Source organism: Dermochelys coriacea, chromosome 8, assembly GCF_009764565.3.
Source record: "Dermochelys coriacea isolate rDerCor1 chromosome 8, rDerCor1.pri.v4, whole genome shotgun sequence".
NCBI lineage: Eukaryota > Metazoa > Chordata > Testudines > Dermochelyidae > Dermochelys > Dermochelys coriacea.
Genome location: NC_050075.1, coordinates 87,712,770 through 87,735,796, shown reverse-complemented (window position 1 = coordinate 87,735,796; position 23,027 = coordinate 87,712,770). Strand labels below are relative to the sequence as shown.

The 23,027-nt window shown below is 44.2% G+C and overlaps 2 protein-coding genes across 4 annotated transcripts in view; one reads left to right on the top strand and one right to left on the bottom strand.

Annotated features, from left to right (window-relative positions):
- Window positions 1-19,402, bottom strand: part of LRRC40 (leucine rich repeat containing 40) — a 34,350-nt gene extending 14,948 nt beyond the window's left edge. The window contains 9 exon segments of the mRNA XM_038414263.2: window positions 1,568-1,613; window positions 9,917-10,007; window positions 10,361-10,533; window positions 12,678-12,820; window positions 13,678-13,801; window positions 14,466-14,595; window positions 16,473-16,546; window positions 17,847-18,028; window positions 19,178-19,402. Coding sequence (XP_038270191.1) covers window positions 1,568-1,613; window positions 9,917-10,007; window positions 10,361-10,533; window positions 12,678-12,820; window positions 13,678-13,801; window positions 14,466-14,595; window positions 16,473-16,546; window positions 17,847-18,028; window positions 19,178-19,328 — 1,114 coding nt within the window. The 5' untranslated portion in view covers window positions 19,329-19,402.
- SRSF11 (serine and arginine rich splicing factor 11) overlaps window positions 19,396-23,027 on the top strand; it is a 42,064-nt gene continuing 38,432 nt past the window's right edge. For all 3 annotated transcript variants that reach the window (XM_038412076.2, XM_038412075.2, XM_043490859.1), the window contains exon 1: window positions 19,396-19,527. In XM_038412076.2, coding sequence (XP_038268004.2) covers window positions 19,454-19,527 — 74 coding nt within the window. In that variant the 5' untranslated portion in view covers window positions 19,396-19,453. The remainder of the gene's footprint in view (window positions 19,528-23,027) is intronic.

Here is a 23,027-nt window from a genome sequence, read left to right as displayed (position 1 = left end):
CTATATAAACTAAGTGAGTCTGATAAACTACCTATATCCATACACACACTACGCAGTTAGTGCTAAGATTTAATTTTTCAGGACAATATTGAAGAACCTAACATTTCAAAAGCCATGTGCAACCCTGTACAAGGCACTGAACTGATTGTTTAATACTGCCATCTTCTGGTGCAAAGAGATAAACACATTATAAAAAGGAATAAATCAGCCATATAGTCCGTGAAAGGTATTATACTAGAAGGAAAAATGGTCCTGACTATGTGTATTCAAACAGCTATGCTCAGGCTATATGCTACCAAGGCCCCTTCTATATTAAATAAGAATTTAGAGAAACTTTCTCTAAGTGTATGAAGTTATTTATTTATATTTATATCTATTTACCATATAAACCAAATAACTAGAAAATTTAATTCATTTTCAGGCATACCACCATATTTTTTCCATTAGCTTTATAACAGAGATATTTAAATGAAAGATCCTGAGAAATTCTGGATAGGGTAGAAAGGTTCATTGTTCTTCTCTCTTGAAAAGAGCAGAAACAAGCATAGGCAGTGGGGTGGCTAGGGCTAGAGGGGGCTTGGTTCCCATCCCCCCAATCTATTTTCTTATTTTTCACTTAGGTGCTTCTGAAAATTTTATCCAGGTTCTTTCGTACTATTACATAACTTTTTGACTCTCCTATCCAGAGTAGTAGAGGCTATATTCAAATGTAGCATCTATATCTTCCAGATCAAATCAGTTTTCTCTATTCAACGTAAGGGGAAAGTACCCCACCAAAATATCAAACTGGCTGTCCAAAGAAATAACTCTCCTGAAACATTCAATCTAATTCACTAGTTTAATATTTTTATGTTAGCCACAACATCGCTAATGGAAATAAATTACTAAATGGACAGAAGCCAGTACAGATGGATTTGAACAACGTTTATCATAAACTATTTTTTTCCTTCTAGTTTCAGGCAATCCAAAAATACCGTTTACATTCATAATTAGCTAAAATAAGTCCTCATGTCATAAAAGATTATTTAAGGCAGACTCACCTACACAGACACCTACCTTGGGCAGTTTAAATTTGTAATCCCCAAGGTAATGTTATTTTGCAAGTACAATTAACACTCAAATAGAGGATCAGCATTTCACAGTGTATGATCAAACCACTGGGCAGATGAAGGAGCTTAAAAATGGTGAACTGCAGAATGCAAGTCAACTGGGAGGTTCAGAAGAAAAGCTACCATCTGAATTCCTTATGCAGAGTTTAGAGGCCATAAACTCATACGGCCACAAGAGGAAAGTAATTTAAATTATCATTATTCTAAATACCCCAGAACAAATTCTTATTTGAATATAGTCAAATTGGGGTCATCCTCTGTGAAAATGAGGAAAGGAACATCAGTATTAAATTATAACAGCAAATTGTTGTGGAAAAAGAGCACTGCTAATCATATTAGGAGAATCGGACAAGATAAGCAGGGCAACTGTTCTAAATTCTAATGCATTTGAAGCCACAACAGTTTAAATAAAAAAAAAAAAAAGTCTCTTCAACATATATTGCAAAGTAATACTGTACCTTGGATTTTGCTTCTCAGATACTTCAGGAGTTCTTGGGTGCCTTTCTAAAAATGCAGAGAAAAAACATGAAGATAAAAGCATCTGTGAATCAGTATTTCTGTAGTTTTATTAGAAACAATGAATAAAAAGAGTCAGTATTGTAGGGAAAGCTCATAGCACTGCATGTTATAAAGGCTGCCTGACACTTTCCACTGTAAGATCATGTTTTTAGTTGATTATCAACTTTGATAAAAACTTTAACCATTTGGACTGAAGATTTCCATGTCTGGTATCTGCCTCAGACTAATTTTTGGGGGGGGAAATGTCAGTCATTTCCAAGAATGAAGTCTGACAAAACAATGTGGTTTTCTTTATGTTAAAAAATTACATTGACCTTTTCTTTAAAAAGCTCTAATGCCTTCATGCTTTGGAACAAAGACTTGAAATTTGACAGAGGGTGGGCCATTGACTGTTACTGTGAACATCCACCCAGATTTGGCTAAATGTAACAAGCCCTTGAAAAAAATCTCAGTTCACACTAGCTCAGTAGAGAATTCCTCATAGAGTGATTAGTTCAGTTTTCTGTACACTCTTCCCCACAGAGTGACTGGACATGCTTCCTCCTGCCACAGGATATAGGGGTGAAGCCAGATTTTTCCTGTAATTGCCACCCCTGGCTGCTGCAGGGTTAGGAAATGTAGCTGGTATCTGAGGTGCTCTCTGTGATCTCCCTGCTGACACCCAGATAGCACGGAGGAGGGAATCTAACTGGAATGCAGAGGGGACAAGAGCTGGACTAGCGTGAGGGAAAGGATGAGTCAAGGAGCCTAGTGAGATTGGGACTGGAGAGGAGGGGAAGAGAGAAACTGTGACTGGGAGTTGGGGGAGGATGGAGACTGGGATTGAGAGTCCAAGCGGGAAGGGAAACTGGGACTGGCTGAGCAAGAAGAGTGGGACTGAGAGCCAGGTAGGAGAATAGAGCTGGTTGAGCAAGGAGACCAGGATTGGGAGCTGGTGATGGAGGAGACTGAGCCTGAAAGGTGCTGAGGAACAAAATGGGCTCCAGAATGCTGGAGTGTATACCACTGAGATCTGCAGAGGAGCTGGAGTGAGACTGGGATTAGAAATTGGTGGGGGGGAATGGAGACATTCGACAAAGGGCTGGGCTATGGGGAGAGCACTGGGACTGGCGGGGGAAAAAAAATGGGAAAAGGAACAGATATAGGAGACTGGGACAAGGAGCCAGGCAGGGTTGGGGTGGGAGACTGAGATGGAATGAAGAACCTAATGTGAGAGACTGGGAACTGGTAACAGATTAGACAGATCAAACAAGGAGCTAGGTGGAACTGGTTGGGCCAGGAGACAGAGGACAAGATGTTGGGCTGGGGTGGAAACAAGAGAAACTAGGAATGGAGGACGTGGAATTGGGACTCAAACAGGCAATTTGGAGTGGGAGACTAAGACTGGCTAGGCACAGAGACTGAGATGAGAAGCTTGAGGAATGGAGACTGAAACTATGTAGGGAAGAAGAATGGGGCTGGGACAAGGAGCCAGGGATGGGGAAGAGACAGGGCAGAAGGATCTGCGACCACTATGGAACACTCCCCTCCAGAACCTGGTGAAGAATGCAAGTTTTCTGAGTCTCACCAGTCCTCTGCTCTCAGCGAATATACGTCAAACCCACAGCACAGTGTGTCTGTCATCCTCTATGAGGACAGCACTCCAGGTGGACCCCTTACTATTATCGTCATTTACTCCGTTAACTCAAGCGGCAGAAGTCTGTGTGGAGAACCTAATGGTTCCAACCCCACTGATGAACATGTGGGTTTCAATATAATAGCAAATGATGGAATTTCTGATTTTTCAATTTGCTTTTTAAAAACATAGGAAATTACACAAAAATACATTAAAAGAACATTATTAAGGTTCCTAAGTTAAGCACCCAAAAGTTAGGAAGTGCCAGAATTAATGTTGCCTGTGAAACCTTAATTTGCCCCCCCTTATGACTGCTCTATGATACTGTCTTTAGTTCCATGTTCACTTACCATTTTTCCCACACGACCCTGCCTCATTTGTTGTAGAAACTGGAAGTATTGCAGAAGCTGACGTACTACTTGTAATACTGGAGCATAAAGGTTTAGGCCCACTCATAATTAAAGGCCTGCCCCCTCAATTAAGGAGGATGAACCACTAAGCCTAGGCCCAATTGATTTCTGGGGACAACAAATGACCTCACTTCCGCTCCTGTTTTTCCAAAGGTTAAAAAAAAATCAGAGTTCCAGAGGGGGATACAAGCAGAGAACCCCTGACAGCACCCACTGTTCCTCAAAGGAGTCCAGGGAGTCAATGGACTCTACTCAGAGGCATGATTGAAGAAGGGAATGGAAACAGGCCCCATAGTCAAAGAGCACCCCCCACATCCAGCTTCCTCCTCCTGGTATGATGGGTGGCCATCTTGGCCAACACCAGGAGGTTGACAAAGTGGTCCTGCAATTTTGTGAGGCCACAGGTGGGGTGTGCAAAAATCAAGAGGTGAGGAGAGAAGCACAGCCAGAATCTTAGTAAGTGGTTTTGGAGGAATCGGAAGAGGGGCTGTAACCTGACGCACCCCATGTAGATGTGTGCCCTGAAAGCTGTGTAATGAACGAGGCAGAGAATGACAGAAAGAAAATGGATGGTCTCGTGGTTAAGGCAGATGAACGCTGTTCTGGGGAACTGGATTCTATGCCTGCCTCTGGCACAGAGCTTCTATAGGATGCTAGGAAAGTAATTTAAACCAAACTTTTCATACGTGGTTACTGATTGTGTTCCTCATTTACTGCTGCCTAACTTAAGATACTGAGGTCTGATTTACAGAAGCGCTGAATCACACAAAACTGCAGTTCTGCTCTGAACATACAAAGTGCTATATAATGCTAAGTGCTCTGAAAAATCACGTTCTAGCTGTCTCAAATTGGGCAGCCAAAATTAACGGATACTTCTGACCTTAATTTTTCAGTTTCCCATCTGTAAAATGGGGATAATACCATACCCTCACTTCACAGAGGTATTTTAAACAGTAATTCTGAAGCACTCAGATACTATAGTGATAAGCACCTGCGATGGGGTATTCAAACCCTGTACCAGTAAGGAGGCATTAAGAACTAACTCTGGCCCTGGGCAACCCTACCCTACCACACCTGCAAAGCATGTAGGGCTTGGAGGAGGATCTCAAAAGGAGAACAGATCAGCTCTGTAGGAGGGAAGACAATGGTGTAAAGTGACCTTCACATGCAGCTCCTGGAAATAAGCACTGCAGGTGATCCAGCTGCCTGAGCTTTCTGGCCGTGGTGACTTTGCCAAACCCAAAGAGAAAGGACGTGCAGAAGGTCTGAGACTTTACCTCTGATTTCAGTTTTTAAGTGACTATGCATTGGGAAAGGGGGGACTAGTAGGAAGTGATCCAGGGAAGCAGCAGTATAGCATTTGGGTGCATAATTTAGCTGCCTACTATTGCACCTGGAATTGGAACCCTAGGAGAGGGCAGGTGCCTGTTCTTCATATGAGGGAATTTGGACAAGAGAAGGCCCTGAAGTCAAAGAAGAGTCAAGACCCTGAAACCTCGACTCAGGTGAGTTCTGGAGCCCTTTGCCTGATTATAGGTCTGTCTACTGCTGGACTCTTTATATATCCCAAAAAGGGCAGACATAAATATGTGACCTGGACGGAGGGCTGAGTCACAAGAGAGGGCAGACCGTTGCAGGGCTGGAGCAGTTATCTGCAGGGCATGCCCAGAAAGAGGAGCGCCTGCTACACCTGCACCCAGCCACAGTGAGTCAATTCCTTCACAGTGCCACAGAAAAACCTACGAGGAAATTAATAATTCTGTATTCAGAGCAGGGTTTGAACAGTATGTAGGCCACAAACTGAAGAATGAGAAAAACTATTGAATAGCTTCTCATTAATTTATCATCATCCATCCTATGCACTGAATGAAGTAGGACTTCTGTGGAAAAAGACAGAATATAATAATGTAACTAAAGACTCTATCATAATGCATACACAAGGCAGGAGACAACATAAATTAAGGTTATTCTTCGAGTGATTGTTCATGTCCTTTCCAAGCAAGTGTGTGCACGCCGCGTGCACGCCAGCCAGAAGATTTTTCCCCTAGCAGCCTGGAGTGGTGCCTTCACGGCGCCCAATATCGGGCCCCGCCAATGCCCCAACCTCTCAGTTCCTTCTTACCGCCCGTGACAGCTAGTTGGAACTTTGCTCGCTCTTACAGCAAGCACCTTAGCAGTGTTTTTCTTCTTACTGTACATAGTTCAATAGTTATTCTCTATAGTTATACTTTTTCATATAGTTAGTGGTTTGTTAGATAGTTCGTTTCCCCTTCAGGGGTATGCCCAGGTCTCTGGGGTTTAAACTCTGTGAGTCCTGTGGAGAGTTTATGCCCAAGAGTGATCCTCACTCGTCTTGCCTGCGGTGCCTTGGTGAGACTCACCAAAAGGACAAGTGCCGCATTTGCAAAGGTTTCCACCCAAGAACCCTTAAGGACAGAGAGCAGAGACTAAAACTCCTGCTCATGGAGGCAGCTCTGAGACTGCAATCCGACCCGGGACCCAACGACCAGCACCGAGCACATCCTCTTTGGTGCGCAGCACTCCAGCGCCTATGGCGCGCGAAACAGGCCCAACTAAGGACTCTAAAGCCCACCGGCACTGCCACTATTCGGGCCATAGGGCGTCGGCCTCAGTTCGGCACCATTCTCCATCTCCGGTGCCGGTAAAGAAGAAGAGGCTGGTGAGGGACCGATCACTCCCCTTGAAACCTAAGGGGCCGTCGCCGTCCGTGAGTGGCTCGGGACACACTGCTTCTGCCTCGCTTCCGCCCAGGGTTTCGTCAACTCTTGTCCCGGCCAGGGTCCAGTTGAGTCCGAACCCTCCTCGGTCCCCGGACCATTTGGCGGACATACAACCACCATCGATGCTGGAGGTGTTAAAGGCGACAACGGACTTGATGCGCCTCCCGGTGCCATCCTCCCCACAAAGGAGGGACAAATCTCTGGCGACTGCACACCCACTGTTTCACTCCAGGGGTAAACCAACTATGATGGCCTGTTGGTCTCCATCTCCGGCACCGCCTGCACAGACGCAGGAAGCGCATCGCTCCCTGGAAGCGAATCGTTGTTTGTTGGCGACACAGGAGACTGCTCCTCCGTGGTCTTCTTATTCGGAGACCTCGGAGTCGGAGGTGGACTCAGCTCAATATAGCAGATCGCGGAGCAGAAGGTCCTGGTCCCAGTGCAGTCACCGACCATACCCGGAACCTTGGCCGCAACAGTGGCAACCACCTACTCAATGGCCCTTCTGGACACCCTGGGCATACCATCAGAGCCAGGGTCAAGTCCATGGTCCGCGCTCCAGAACGGTGTTGGTGTCTTCAGTGTTGTTCGTGCCACAGTCAGCGCCAGCACCGCCTATGACGGTGGCGCCCTTGGGCGGTGTGGCCCTGCCGACTCACCTGGTTTCGGCATCGATACCTCAGCCAGCTCCGGCACTGGCTTTCCAGGCGACGGCACCTGTGGAAGCCTCAGCTCCATCCCTAACAACCCAAACCGTCTCGGTCCCGCCGGATTATCTGCCCCGACACTGGCTGCAGCGCAGAGTTCTTCATCGGTACCGGCTCCACAGCCCAAGTACTGCGTGCTGAGGGACCCCAGGGGGACCGAAGGCAGTGAACTGGGCCCACCTCCTGTTCTCTCTTCCTCGTCCTCACCCGATGAAGCGGGTCGCAGGGACTTCGACGGCCCCAGCTTTGGAGGACAACCGGGTTCTTCAACAGCTTTTAAGGCGGGCCGTCCAAAGCCTGGGGATTCAGGCAGAGGAGGTGGAAGAGGATTTAGACCCTGTCATAGACATCCTGGCTCTCTCCGGCCCATCCAGGGTTGCACTGCCATTTATCAAGTCGATAACTGAAACATCTAAGAACTTGTGGCAAACTCCTGCTTCTCTGGCATCTATGGCCAAGAAATCCGAGCGCCGCTACTTTGTTCCCTCTAGAGGGTATGAACATCTTTACACTCACCCTCCTTCGGACTCTTTGGTGGTCTACGGGGCCAATCAGAAAGAACGTCAAGGGTTTCAAGGATCCACCCCTAAAAACAGGGATGCCACGAAACTGGATCTGTTTGGTTGGAAGGTCTACTTGACAACCGCCTGCAACTTCGTATAGACAACCAGCAGGCCATAATAAGCTGCTACGGGCATAACACCTGCATGTCTACGGCTAAGAACTTCTGCCCCAGGAAGCTCGAGGGGAGTTCTCTGCGCTCATGGAGGAGGGGAAACTGGTCTCCCGAGCGTCTTTGCAACGGCCTTGGACGCAGCCTCCCGCACTTTGGCCACAGGGGTTGTTCTGAGGAGAGGCTCCTGGCTACAGGTCTCTGGTCTTCCCCACAAGGTCCAGCAGACCATTCAAGACCTTCCCTTAGAGGGTGTAGCTCTCTTCTCCGAGAAGATGGATAAGAGACTTCACAGCTTGAAGGACAAGAGGGCTACCCTTTGTTCGCTGGGGCTTCACACATCTGCTACCCAGCGCAGACATTTTAGGCCTCAACCTGTCCCTCGTCCTTACCAACCCCAAAACCACCAGGACGCTCCACATAGGCAGAACAGGAGCACTCGGAGGAAGCAACGCTCGGGCCAGCCCAGGCCCCTACCGGGCTCTAGACCACCCTTTTGAGGGTATGGTCAAGGATGGCTTGCCAGTACGGCCTTTGGATCCTTCCCATCTTACTTTCTCGTCCCGTCTATCCCCCTTCTATAGTCCCTGGTCTCGAATTACTTCAGACCAATGGGTGCTCCGCACGGTAGAGAGGGGATATTCCATCCAATTCTATACCCTCCTGCCCCCCAATCCTCTTCCCTATCCCTCTTCAGGGACCCCTCTCATGAGCAACTTCTAATTCAAGAGGTGCAGTCCCTCCTCTCGGAAGGGACAGTGGAGGAGGTTCCTCAGGAGCTAAGGGACAAGGGTTTCTAGTCCCGGTATTTCCTCATATCGAAGGCCAAGGGCGGCCTCAGACCCATACTGGACCTGCGACAGCTCAACAAATATGTAAAGAAACTGAAGTTTCGCATGTCTCACTAACCTCCATTATCCCCTCAAAAGATGCGTATTTTCATATCGCAATAGTCCCACACCACAGACTCTACCTCAGATTCATGGTGAACAGAGACCACTACCAGTTTGCCATCCTCCCGTTCGGACTGTCGACTGCCCATCAAGTATTCACAAAATGCATGGTAGTCGTCGCAGCGTTCTTGCGCAAGCGCCAGATACAGGTCTTTCCATACTTCGACGTCTGGCTCATCAAAGGTCGCTCGAGAGCCCAGGTGGAGGCTCAGGTCGAGTTTATAGGTAGGACCTTCCTCGACTTAGGTCTCCTCCTGAATGAGGAGAAATCTACTCTGTCCCCGGTGCAGAGAATAGAGTTCATAGGCGCGGTCCTGGATTCTACCCAAGCCAGGGCGTACCTCCCGGAGGCCAGGTTTCACTCACTTCAGGACATCATACAGAGCCTCAGACGGTTCCCCACAACATCAGCAAGAAACTGTCTAAAGCTGCTGGGACACATGGCCTCCTGCACATACGTGGTGCACCATGCCATGCTCAGGCTGTGCCCACTCCAGCCTTGGCTGGTGTCGGTGTACTGACCAGCCAGAGATGCGTTGGACAGGCTCGTAACCCAAGTCCCTATTCAGGAAATTTGCAGGGCAGCCAAGTGGTCCTCGATACATATATTCACATCGCACTATGCAATTACACAACAGTCCAGGGATGATGTGGCTTTTGGACAAGCCGCGCTCTTTTCTGTGAATAACTCCAATCTCACCTCCTGAGCTCTACCTTGTGAATCACCTGCTTGGAATGGACAATCACTCGAAGAAAAAACGGTTACTCACTTTCTCGTAACTGTTGTTCTTCGAGATGTGTTGTTCATGTCCATTCCAATACTCACCCTCCTACCTCTGTCGGAATAGTCGGCAAGAAGTAACTGAGGGAGTGTGGGGGTCGGTGGGACCCGATATTGGACGCCAGTGAAGGCACCACTCCAGGGGGCGCCCAGGCCGACCCTACGTATGCTGCTAGGGGGAAAATCTTCCGGCTGGCTTGCACGCAGCGCGCGCACACCTGCTTGGAATGGACATGAACAACACATCTTGAAGAAGAACAGTTACGAGAAAGTGAGTTACCGTTTTTTACGCAAGCAAGCTTAATTGTGGCATTCCCTAACTTTTGAGAGCTTGCCTTTGTAATTTTATTAAAATCCTGTAACACAGTTTGATATATCAAGCTGTATCTGATTCCTAAGTGTACTTACTTGTAATATGTCTCTTCGAATAGTTCTCAAAGGATTTCCCTCTAGTGCCAGGAGTTTCAACTGAGGAAGATTCCCCAGAGCACAAGGCAAGCTGCAAATAGAAGTAGCTCATTTCAGAGAGTGACTTCAACGAAACTAGAATATAATTTGCACCAGTCAGTCAGATCACCCACTATGCTGAATCTTAGATACACAAGGATATCACATGTAAGAAAGAAGATGTAGTGGAATCAAAACCACAAAAGGTAAAGTGAATTAGAAGAACCTGCGCAGGGTTCAATTTTATTTTATAACTGAATCATTTAGTTGTTTTACAAAAATACTGAAGCACAATATAAGTTTATAACTACAAAATTATTAGAATAATAATTCACTGCTTCAAACAATGAAGATTGATTTAATTAGTTATGTCTCACCACAGAGTCATGTGGTTTTTAATCTTACCTACTGATATCATTGTTGGTTAAGTCAAGTCGCTCCAACCCCTGAAGCAGAGTAATTTCATCAGGCAGTGATTTTAGCTTGTTATCTCTAAGCTCTAACACGCAGAGAGAATTCAGATGCTTAAGATGCTCTGCACTTAACACTTCAATCTGATTTTCACCAACATGTAACTCCTGTTGAAGCAGAGATCATCAAAATTATATTTCTGTGGCAAAATATAATTTACTCATCTCAATTCTGACACTGCACCTCCATTTTTGATTGTCCAACTTGACAAAGTGAAGGGGATAATGTTCATAATTACAAGTCACTTCTGAAAATCTTGGCCTTAAGAACCTAACTGCAGGAACTCACATTTGAAAATGTTAGCCTTAAATCCTTTTTGTCTTTAAAGCTCTGTTGCTTACCCATTTCTGAAGGGTTTGTTATTGAAAAGTAATAACACTATCATTGTTATAGATACCACAGATAATTCATTTAAAATAAAAATAAAACAGGGCCTAATTACTAAAGAGGAGATTTTTTTAATTTCTTTAAGAGCCCTTTCCCTACCAAAGACGCTTACACTAAACTGATGATTAATATTAAAAAGTTATGAGGCTAATTGTAAATAAAGCAGATATGCTCTCAAAGCATACATGTCTCAAAGCATGGGAGGAAGAGAAGAAGTATGTAGAAAAGAAATGGGGTAGGTTCCCGTGTAGGCTCGCCACTGTGACGGGGCAAGGCCAGATGGCTATAGAAAAGTAGTGGGAAATAGATATATTAGCTCCAAGCTAAACAAATCCGTGGTACCAGGTGAAGTGAAATGGAAGCTGACCAGGTCAATTAAGACATCTGGGGCCAATTAAGAACTTTCCAGAAGGCAGGGAGAACGCTATGTTGATTGGGACACCTGAAGCCAATCAGGGGCTGGCTGAAACTAGTTAAAAGCCTCCTAGTCAGTCAGGTGGGAGTGCATGTCAGGAGCTGTGGGAAGAAGTTGCGCGGTTGGAGAGGCTGAGTAGTACACACCATATCAGGCACAAGGAAGGAGACCCTGAGGTAAGAGTGAAGTGGAGCTTGAGGAAGTGAGGCAGCTGTGGGGGAAGTAGCCCAGGGAATTGTACATGTCATGTCATGTCATGTTTCTAAAAGGTCAGCTACCATAACTGATACTATTAGGGTCCCTGGGCTGTAGCCCGGAGTAGAGGGTGGGCATGGGCTCCCCCCCCCACCTTTGCCCCCTGTTTAATCACTGAGACTGGGAGACAACAGAGGCTGTGCAAGGAAGAATAACTTCCTCACCGGCTTATGATGAAAATGGCTCAGTAGACTGTGACCCTTGTCTCTAGAGAAAGAAGGGTTATGTGGAGGGTCACAGTGAGCCTCTGAGGCTAGCGAAATCCGCCAGGAAACGCGGGACCCACGGAGCAAGGACAGAGCTTTGTCACACCACTTACATACAGAAGACAAATCTTTTGTCATCAAAACATTAAAGAAACTTCAATATAGACTTAGAAACAACACCACAATAAGTACTCTATAGTCTGTCAAAAAGCTAATATGCAAAATCCTGCATCATCAAGTATTAAGAATTCTGGTCACAAACTAACATTTGGGTATAGGGTTTGTATGTTTTGAAAGACTATATATCTTCCTTGCAATAAAAAGATAGGAATAGCAATAATTTCCTTTCCAGTAAAGCTGGATCTTTGGACATCACAGAATGTTGATCCAGGTAAGTTTTGCTGTAGGTTCACACTATATGACTCTGTGTATGTCTATATGACTCACAGAACGCAACAAAAGTAGGCCTTGCGATGTAATGGGATTTATTTTAGGTTTTGTCTTCTGCAGTTCTCAAATCACAAAACAAATGTGAATAGAATTTACAGTCTATACATGGAGAGATGTGCTTCTGATATCAGCTTTCAGAATACCTTTACTTAAGACAGGTCCATCTTCGTGTTAGGTACCGTTCAGATGGACAGCCCATCATTTTATAAAATGCTTGGAATAACAAAGCATTTCTAGAGACTAGTATAAATCATATCTACTGTATATTATTATATTCAGTTTTTTCAGTCATTCCCCTTAATCCAAATTTGTATTTTCCCAAATTTAAAAGATAGTGATAGATTTGTCTTCCAGTTTAAGTTTAACTGTGCAACTGTTATTACTGTACACACTGGTAACAATTCTGCACCTAGCATTATAGTTTAAGCTAATGTTTAAAGTAATTTGTGATAATTTACATGTTCACAACAGCAAAGCAAGATTAAGAAAAAAATATACTCCAACACATTTAGATTACAAAAGCTGTAACAAAACTTACCTTCAGTAACTTGCATGATGGAAATTCTGGTAAGTACTGTAATTTATTTTTTCTTAGATAAAGCTGTTCTAAAGATGCCATGCTGGCCAATTCAGAAGGTATGGTTTCCAACTGGTTTTTAGTACAATCCAGTTGTTTTAACCCTAGAGAAATAATTTCGGTGGTGAAAAACTGAAATATCAAAAAATTTTAAAACTTACTTTTACTTAGAGACACAGATGGCACACAGAAATATGCTTTTCTAAAATAAGCTTTGTGTGACAGCTGCCAATTTCAGAAATACCTACACCTTCAGTATTTGCAAAAGCTTTCTGTTTGTCTAATTATAAACAGACTTCAAAGATTTTCAGAGTACTCTATCCACATTAAATGTTAAGTATTCAATGACAATGCAGAGAGTTGGCAACATGGTAGGCCTTGTTTGGGGGCTCGGATTGGAGGTGGTATAGCGGGATCACAAATTGGTCTACACACACTTTAACTATGTGTACTGATGGTAAACTGTTAGTTTCTAAACTGACAATCTGGTCTTCTTTATCTGCTACAGCAATTACGGTCCATATTTAGCTTAAATGGCTATTAAGACTGATGATTTAAGATGATTCAAAGATTAGAGCTAAACTTTTACAAGTAATCCATTTATACTTTCTCCAGCTCTAATTCCACCACCTCCTTTATGCGCTTGGTTTTCCATACAACATATGCCATAAGGAAAAGGCTCATCTGTTATATAATCTTAACAAGAACACTAGCCTCTAAGCAGAACAAGGTTTATCCTTGCTCTTCTTTGAATACTCCTCACATTCTATCAAGAAATGCCAGCTATCGGAAACCTGAAGTTTGATATCCAGGAGAACTCGTGAGCTAGAACTTATTTCAGCCAATACCTCTCATTATACCTATTTATTCAGCTGCAATAAAAATGCAAGCAATATATTTTGAGATAAGAGACTACAGATTTATTGTAAGACATTTAAAATGCTGTGGGAAACTAGTTTACTTTTCATTGCGCTGATTTCTGCTGGCAGGCTCCTCAGTTGGTTATGGGCCAAATTGAGTCGCACCAACCTGGTTAGGAAAGCAAAACTGGATGGAATGGTTGCAAGTTGGTTGTTGGAAAGATCCTGGACGGGGGAAAAAAAAAGAACTGAGAAATGGTACACAAAATGGCTTTGAAGAGTGTTTAGAAATAGCCCATGTGCAAAGTTAATCATTGAGAGAGAACATCAAATGTAGTTGGGTAGCATGTTTGGGAGTTTCCTCGTTTAGGGACAAGAGCAGACAACATGGTTTTCCAGCAGTGGTGAAAGTAGCGTCAACGACAGTAGTTTTTCTATCCCATGCTTCAAACATCCTCACGTTTTGTTGGCTTTTCTTTAACTGCTGCCATGTATCGATAGATTTTATTGAGCTGTCCATGACGACAACAGGGGTGGGATATTCAAAAGTGCATAAGTGACGTAGGAGCCCAGCTCCCTTTGACTTTTTGCCGCACATTTGAAAGACTTTGGAAAGGGTTTAATATTAACTTCAAGATAATAAACTTTCCATCTATTGTCTTTAGCTAAGTGTGATGCTGCAAAAAGCTCAAATATTTGGCAAACTAAAAACATAGTTTCAATCAGACAGTGTTACATCCAATGGTACACAGAAATCATTAGAATATTTTAAAATACTTATGAAGTGGGTGTAGGTGGTAGCCCTGTCAAAGATAGGCTTTTTGAACTGTCTATAGCAAAGTGCAGATAAACCAGGAAAAAAAATCCATTAGAAAAACATGCAACTTACTAACTCTTCTAAACTGATAAGCTGTCCAAACCCATCTGGTAAATGACTCAATTCATTGTGTTGGAGAAGCAGGCTCTTCAACTGACTCAGCTGCATCAGCTCTTCTGGAACATTTTTCAGCTTGTTGTGACTAATAATAAAATGTGAAGGGATACATCAGTATGAACCTGTTCTAAACTCAACTGTTCGTGAAATATTTCTGTTTCACACAGGACTGTGCAAGACAGGGTTAAGGTAGTAGTGCAAATGTAAATGGATATAAATATTAAGCAGTTTTTTACTGGCTAGTTTTCTAGGTTGTCCTCTGTTTATTTGCCCAAGAAGACTTTAAACCTCCATCTGAAGTTGCGCTTCAGCTGAATCTTACCTAGTTGCTATTCTATCAGACAGTATCTTAAACAAAGAAAATTGTGCCTATATTTTTCAGTCCACAAATCTGAAGGTTCATATGGTAAGAACCACTTTTCAGCATGAATAAGCTTTTAAAATTCCATTGTTAAACACATTCCATATGAAAAGTACTTTTTATCCTTTAAACTGAAGCTGTTAGACTGAGCGCACATCTTCCTTTCAAGAATTAATAGATGAAAACCTAAAAACTACCACAAGACTGAGGAAAGGCCTTTCCTGATCACATCAAAACTCAAATACTGAGTTTTTCAGTGTTTTAAATTTGTTCATGAAGTACAAAGACAAATTCTGTCAATACAGAGCCAAAAAAGAGCATAAAGGCTTGTGGACCTGCCTTGCAAGGCTAGGATCTGTGTCAAAGCTCATTGAAGTCAATGCACAGACTTCAGTTCACTTCAAGTGCCTGATCACCAGAAAGCAATGCACCTTGCTATATGTAGTAACTTAGGCCAAGACTTTCAGACGTAGTGAAGGAATTGAATACCCAACTCTCATTGACTTTTAATGAGTTAAGAGAGTTGGGTGCGTAGCTCCCTTTGCACTTTTGAAAAATTCTATCCTTAGTGCCGAGAATCTTTAACATCTTTATTTGTCACGTGATAGGAGAAGTAACAACATATAGTGTACATTTATCAGGAAATCAAACTGAAGTTTTAGGACATCAAAAATATTTGAATGTACAGACAACATATGTTTTCTGTGAGCAGTGACATCTCCAAGACTCAAGCTCCCATTTTTTCACTGAGTGTGTTTAACTACGAATAATGTTGGCCTTCTTCATGAAAGGAGCGCTTTCCGTCTGTCTTTAGGGATGCCTTGCTAGAATTCTATTCACTCACTAGTCCCAGAAGATATTGCGGGGGAGAACACCAGCCCACAGATCTCAACAGGCAAATGGGATGTCATTACATTTTTCAATTACCAGGCAATCAAATGAGTAGATTCTGTATCTGAGCTGGTAAATTTTCATGACAATTTTACATGACTCATGTGAGCATGTTCAGATAACTGTTTTCTCCAAGCATCCTTACATGTGTCAGCAGTGGGATCACATTTCAGATAAAAATACGACTTAGTCACAACACTTCTAAGAACTGAAACCTGAGAGATCCAGGGTCTTGGGTCTGAGATGTACACTTACACAAGTAAGGATTAACATCACTGGGCTAAAAGCTCTGAAAATTAGCTGGAAGAACAGTGTATAGAAAAAACAATTAACACAATCATTGACCAACAACAGTTAAAGTTACAAATCAAGGTCTCAATCATGCAAGTAGAACCATGAAGGCAGACCCCAATGCCTGTGCAATGTGTCTGCCTAGACACAGCAGTTTGTCTGCATGATTCTCTTTGCACAATCAAGGACCAAAATGGGACTCTGTCATCTTATGAATTTTACACTAAAATACCATACTGAAAGTCTGACTACACTCACAAAGTTCTCCCCTCACTGCTACAACCACATTTAACAACACTGAACATAGTGCTGGTTTAGAGAGCTTTTCTTAAATTACAGTCAGAAAATTTTAGAAGATTTTAAGTTTCTCAAACACTCGACACATATTTACTGCGTTCAGATTTGTAAAACATATTTACCTGACATTGAGCTTCTGAAGATTTTCCAAAAATCCTGTAGCAGAAGGAATTGATGTCAGCTGATTATCATGTACCTAGAAACAAAAAGGGTTTTAGAAGTGTAACTGCTTGTCAATACCCTTTTTGTATATATAGCCAAGAAACAAACTATTCTATGTGTATACAAAAGAAAATTTTGTACAAGAGCCTTGACAAGTGCCAATTGTCAGGATATTTTCATTACTAATAGAACACTACAGAGTTACCAGTCTGATAAAAGCTTCACTCAGTTGACAGGAAAAGCTGTGAGCAGCATAGGTGAGAGATGAACTAAAAAGGATGGGGGAGAGTGAAAAAAATCAGCCTCCCTCCAGTGGGGTACAGGGGAGGCCCGCCCTCCCTCCCACCGCGGGATAGGCAGTAAAGCTCTGCTTTTTTTCTCCAGCAGACAGGAGGAAAAGGGCAGAGGAGAATTTACCGGACACTTTGAAATCAAGATGAAAGACATTTCTCTACTTCCCAGCAGCTTGATGGGGGCAATTCTCACCCGAAGTGCTATAGCTGAATCCTTTGATTTGTGATTTGTCCAACTTCACACAAACACAAACTTCTGATCTTCTGTATCCACCTCTGGCTGTATCTAAGTTTTTCCAAGTTCTAAGTACATCTATTCCTTAATTTTTCACTCCTTCAGGAATCCTCCAAGAACCCCATTCAAATGCCCTTATTTGCCCACTACCATCCACAAAAGGGCAGTGCCTGGACAACCTTCCCTCCAAGAAAGAAGAAACAACTCTCTCCCAAACCAATCAGTACCACTGTTTAGCTGGTTAAGGGTATCAGAATATGCTTCCATGCCAGGTGCCAAAACCACAAGATATTACAGTGTTATTGCAGTGCTTTTGTGATCACTAATATATTAGAAACCTGAGGTACTGAGATACAATTGTGATGGTGGTTAAATAAATACCTAGAGAGTTTGTGGGGAAGGGGTGTAGACGAGGGACTCAAAATTCTATTTTGGGTCCTGAAAATCCCCCAGGTGCCTTTTCTCCTCAAAGACACTATCTAGGCAAATCTTCATCAAGGAGGAGGACTGGACTTTTGTCCTCACAGGCAAGTTATTTAATAATTGTCTATTATGGAGTATCTGGGACCTTCCTGTGAAAAATTTGGTTCTGGCCACTGTCAAAAACAGGATACTAGATTAAATGCACCATTAATCGGATATGTTATAACAATTCCTACATTTCCCTAGGAACACATCAATACCACTTTAATACATCCAGCATTTAATACAAGAGAGGGGAACTAGAGACCTCTGAGAGAAAATCTAGTCCTTCCCCTGCCCTTCAGAATGCAAGCACAATCTGATAACAGGTGCTCTTTACTTACATCCAGTACAGTGAGAGCAGGCAAAAGTCTGACATCCTCAGAAAGACACTGCAGTTTGTTTGAGGCTAAGATGAGTTTGGTCAGATCTGTTTGCTCCCACCAGCGATCAGCAGCACTAAAAGACAGATTTTGATGGGCTTCCTCCGGAATATCCAAATTTATTCTCCACACATTTGCAGGTACTACAGACATACAAAAGTGGCATATTTGTACAATAAATGTCTCCAATATTTAACCTTAGGCTTTTGCTGTCACTGTGATTATCCAAAAACGTTTAATAACTTTATTTTTCATAGAGCTGGTTGGAACATTTGTCCAAATGAACTGGACAAGAAATTGACTACTTTCACTAGTATTTCCCTGCTATTTTATGATCAGCACTCATTCTTAACCAAAGTACTTTTGTAATCATAAACTGTAGTTAACCAGCTAAATTGGCTGAGCATCACGCAGAGTGTGAGGAGGATGGCATCAGATCCTCATAACTGAAAGGGCTTGAAAAAGGCATTTACAATTCTGGGAATCTACAGGATCCCCAGCTGCTCCTGAACAGTCAGGGGCCACTGCTTGTCTAAAGGACCTTTTTTAATAACCTGTGCTTGATTGCAACAGCCACATCCTTTTCTTTTGGCTTTGGACCTTGCCAGTGGCATTTATGCCTTTGTAACATCCAGCTTTGAGTACTCTAATACGCTATCCCGCAGGACTGTTCAGAAGCTTCAGCTAGAGCAGAATCCATCAGCTCAGGTATTGCCAAGGTTAGCCTTATACAAAGAGAGCACATCACACCTATGACCTACAGACCATGGCTTCCAATGCATTCCCAAGCCCTATGTGACTGGGATCCTAGCTTTCAGAAGCCTTTCCGCAAAAGCTGCCTACCAGTTCGGATCTACCAGCCTTAGCAACAAGGGGAGCCCTATTTAACATACAAGCCCAGGCCCCCACATGAGCAGATACAAGAAACATGTCGCATCACATCTTCAAAGCACAGTGTCCTCCCTGAGTTATTCAGAGCCCGCAAGGGGGACAGCCTGGCACCCCCTTTACCCGCACGGCCCTAGTGTGAAGCGCTCGCCCAGAGTCCCGGGGCGGGGCCTCCACACCGGAGCAGCCCACCCAGGGATCCCAGCCCTGCCCTAGGGCACCCACCTACCCAGCCCGGAGAGCCAGGTGCCCCTTCCCTGGGCGGCGGGGTGGCAGCATGTCTGCCCCTGGGGGAAAGGCAGGGCCTGGCACAAAAGGGGAGGAATGCGCCGGGCTCCTTCATGCCTTCGGGAGAGACCAGGCCCCCCCACACCCGCCGCGGAGCCCCAGGCCGTCGCTCTCACCCTCACTCAGGTCGCGGCCTGCCAGGTTTAACTGGCCGCTCTTCCTGGCCGCTCTGATCAGCCCCTGCGGCACCCCGGGCTCCGGCTCCCCCGCGTCCCTCCGGAAGCCGCCGCGAGGATCTCCCGCTCTCCCTCGGCGGGCCGCCGCCATGTCCCCACAGAGCCCCGCGGCCCGGCCCGCCCCGCTAGCCAGGGAAGCAGGCGGAGCCAGCCACGGCCTCCGCGTTCCGCGCCGCCGGGGGCGGCAGGGTAGGGGAAGTCACCGCCTGCCCCGGGATGCCTGCGGCGCTCCACCCCCAACGTGGGCCCCTCTGCCCCAATGACCCCTTCAGGCCCTGCCCGCCGCCTCAGTGAGCGAGCCTGGGAAATCTGCCCCCATCCTCCCTCGCTGGCTACCACACGCTCGCCCCCAGACGTCTCCTTGTGTCTGCGGCGGTGTGGCTTGTCACCCTGTGCTAAAGGGGGGCCTAGCAGTGCCAAGCGCCATGTCTGGTTTCAGAGTAGCAGCCGTGTTAGTCTGTATTCGCAAAAAAGAAAAGCAGGACTTGTGGCACCCTAGAGACTAACGCATCTCGTTGAGCATAAGCTTTCGTGAGCTACAGCTCACTTCATCGCTGCATCCGATGAAATAAAATAAACAAAATAAATGTGTTAGTCTCTAAGGTGCCACAAGTACTCCTTTTCTTTTAAGCACGATGTATGGGTCAGTGACCACAGCCGTCCGGCGTTTGTTATCATTAACCCCGCGGGGTAGAATCATAGAATCATAGAATCATAGAATATCAGGGTTGGAAGGGACCCCAGAAGGTCATCTAGTCCAACCCCCTGCTCAAAGCAGGACCAAGTCCCAGTTAAATCATCCCAGCCAGGGCTTTGTCAAGCCTGACCTTAAAAACCTCTAAGGAAGGAGATTCTACCACCTCCCTAGGTAACGCATTCCAGTGTTTCACCACCCTCTTAGTGAAAAAGTTTTTCCTAATATCCAATCTAAACCTCCCCCATTGCAACTTGAGACCATTACTCCTCGTTCTGTCATCTGCTACCATTGAGAACAGTCTAGAGCCATCCTCTTTGAAACCCCCTTTCAGGTAGTTGAAAGCAGCTATCAAATCCCCCCTCATTCTTCTCTTCTGCAGACTAAACAATCCCAGCTCCCTCAGCCTCTCCTCATAAGTCATGTGCTCTAGACCCCTAATCATTTTTGTTGCCCTTCGCTGTACTCTTTCCAATTTATCCACATCCTTCCTGTAGTGTGGGGCCCAAAACTGGACACAGTACTCCAGATGAGGCCTCACCAGTGTCGAATAGAGGGGAACGATCACGTCCCTCGATCTGCTCGCTATGCCCCTACTTATACATCCCAAAATGCCATTGGCCTTCTTGGCAACAAGGGCACACTGCTGACTCATATCCAGCTTCTCGTCCACTGTCACCCCTAGGTCCTTTTCCGCAGAACTGCTGCCGAGCCATTCGGTCCCTAGTATTCTTCTATCCATCAAAATATCTCAGTCCCTTCTTGAATCTTGCTCGAGCCCTTCTTTGCTGATGTGTAAGCCAGAGAGGCTCCAGGTTAACTTTTAGACCCCAGGCTGAGTGAGTTTGTAGGGATGGCAGTTAGAAAAACCATTATGTAAACTGAATGGATTGGACTGGAGTCATCCTGAGAAAATAAACCCAGAACCCCATAACATCCTCCCACAAAGTCACTTTTCAGAGTAGACTCGCGCTTTAAAACCTTGTGATTGTTTTGTTAAAACCTAGTTCACTCAAACTTCTGACAAACACCTGGGAGAAAAGCTTTGCAAAAGATTCACCTCATTTCAAATTGAGGGCTAAGAGTGCTCCTGCTCCCTCCAGAGAAATTCTGTTTTTCCCAGAAGACCCCATGGATAATAGGAGGGCTAATATATTATGCTAGAGAGGCCAGGCAAGTGAAGGACATGATATGTAATCAGACCATTTAAAACTTCGCTCATAAATTATTTTGTAAACTATTTAACAAATACTTTGGAGAAAAACTCTTTGTTGAACATTCAGCATGTCTGCATCTTCAGCTGAAGATGGAGAAAGACCCCAATCCAGTTATCCAGGAGTCCTCAAATGAAAACAGGAGAGATTTGCCATTCCTGATATTTCTAAGAAAAAGCAGGGGAAAAAAAACCCGTTTCAAAACTTCTTTCTATAAAATAAACAAACACCAAGGGCACTAAAACAAGGTTTGTTTTCTTTTACAGGTCACATTTAATGTGGTCAGTATGTGGAATTGTCTTGTTTTAAAATAATATACACTGATGCTTTTGCTATCAAACACATTTGGGGGAGATTAATGGTGGACAACTCTCCCACACCAAGACAATACAATTGTGGTAGGAAGGCTGTTCTTCCCCCAGCCACATCCCTTCTAACCTTTGATGTTTCTCTATAACAGACACTCATCCTCTATTCATTTTCATCTCTTCCCACACCTGCTTCCTGAAGACATCTGTCCTGAGCATGCATGCTGTATTTCCCATTTCTCAAACCCCAATCCTCTCTGTGAGAGACTCCCTCCCGCCTGCTTCATACACACTCTCCTCCCTGAGACAATGGCCTCTTTCATGAAATCCCCCCCATCCCCCCACACATACTTTTTCTTCCTTCCCTCCTCCTCCCTGATGAAGCAAAGAAATGTCTCATGCCTGGTTTCCAATCCCATTTCCTCAAAGAGGAAAGATGGATGTTTCTTATAGCACAGTCTTCCTCTCATTCAAGGTCCCCTGAAAAAAATGGAAAGAGATAGGCTCCCCACATCCTTTTCTCCCACGACAAATTGGAATTCCATAACTGATTCTACGGTATTGGTGGTGAAATCTCCTTCCTTTGAAGTTTTTAAGATCAGGCTTGACAAAGTCCTGGCTGGGATGATTTAGTTGGAGATTGGTCCTGCTTTGAGCAGAGGGTTGGACTAGATGATCTCCTGAGGTCCCTTCCAACCCTGAGATTCTATGATTCTAAGTGACCTAAGAAGGTATTAATTATTATTATACATATTATTCAACTACCCAGACATCTGTTGAAAAATAATACAGCAGAGCACAGATTATCCAACAAATTATTGGAATATATTGGAGACAATGTTTTATTTCAGAAGTTTAAATGATCTGGACAAACTGGAGAAATGGTCTGAAGTAAATAGGATGAACTTCAATGAGGACAAATGCAAAGTACTCCACTTAGGAAGGAATAATCCGTTCCACACATACAAAATGGGAAATGACTACCTAGGAAGCAGTACTGCAGAAAGGGATCTGAGGGTCATAGTGGATCACAAGCTAAATATGTGTAAGCAATGTAACACTTGCAAAAAAGCAAACATCATTCTGGGATGTATTAGCAAGAGTGTTGTAATCAAGAAATGAGAAGTAATTCTTCCACTCTGTGCTGATTAAATTTGTGTCCAGTTCTTGGCACCAGATTTCAGGAAAAATGTGGACAAATTGCAGAAAGTCCAGAGAAGAGCAACAAAAATGATTATAGGTCCAGAAAACTTGACCTATGAGGGAAGATTGAAAAAACTGGGTTTGTTTAGTCTGGAAAAGAGGAGACTCAGAGTGGAGGGGTTAGCCATTAAAATAAATTTACTTCAGTTACAATAAGCTCAGGCTGCAGACTGGTTTCATTTTCAGCATAAGAGATAGAAAAGAATTACTCTAGAACTGAAAAATGACTGGGAAATTAATATTATTAAGGAATTTTAAAATTGAGATGAAATACTCTAGTCTACTTCTCGTGTCAGTGCATGTCTTGCTCGCAGTTCAATATCTACCCTAGGAAGTCTACTTTAAATTGACAACAGTAAAATAATTCGGAG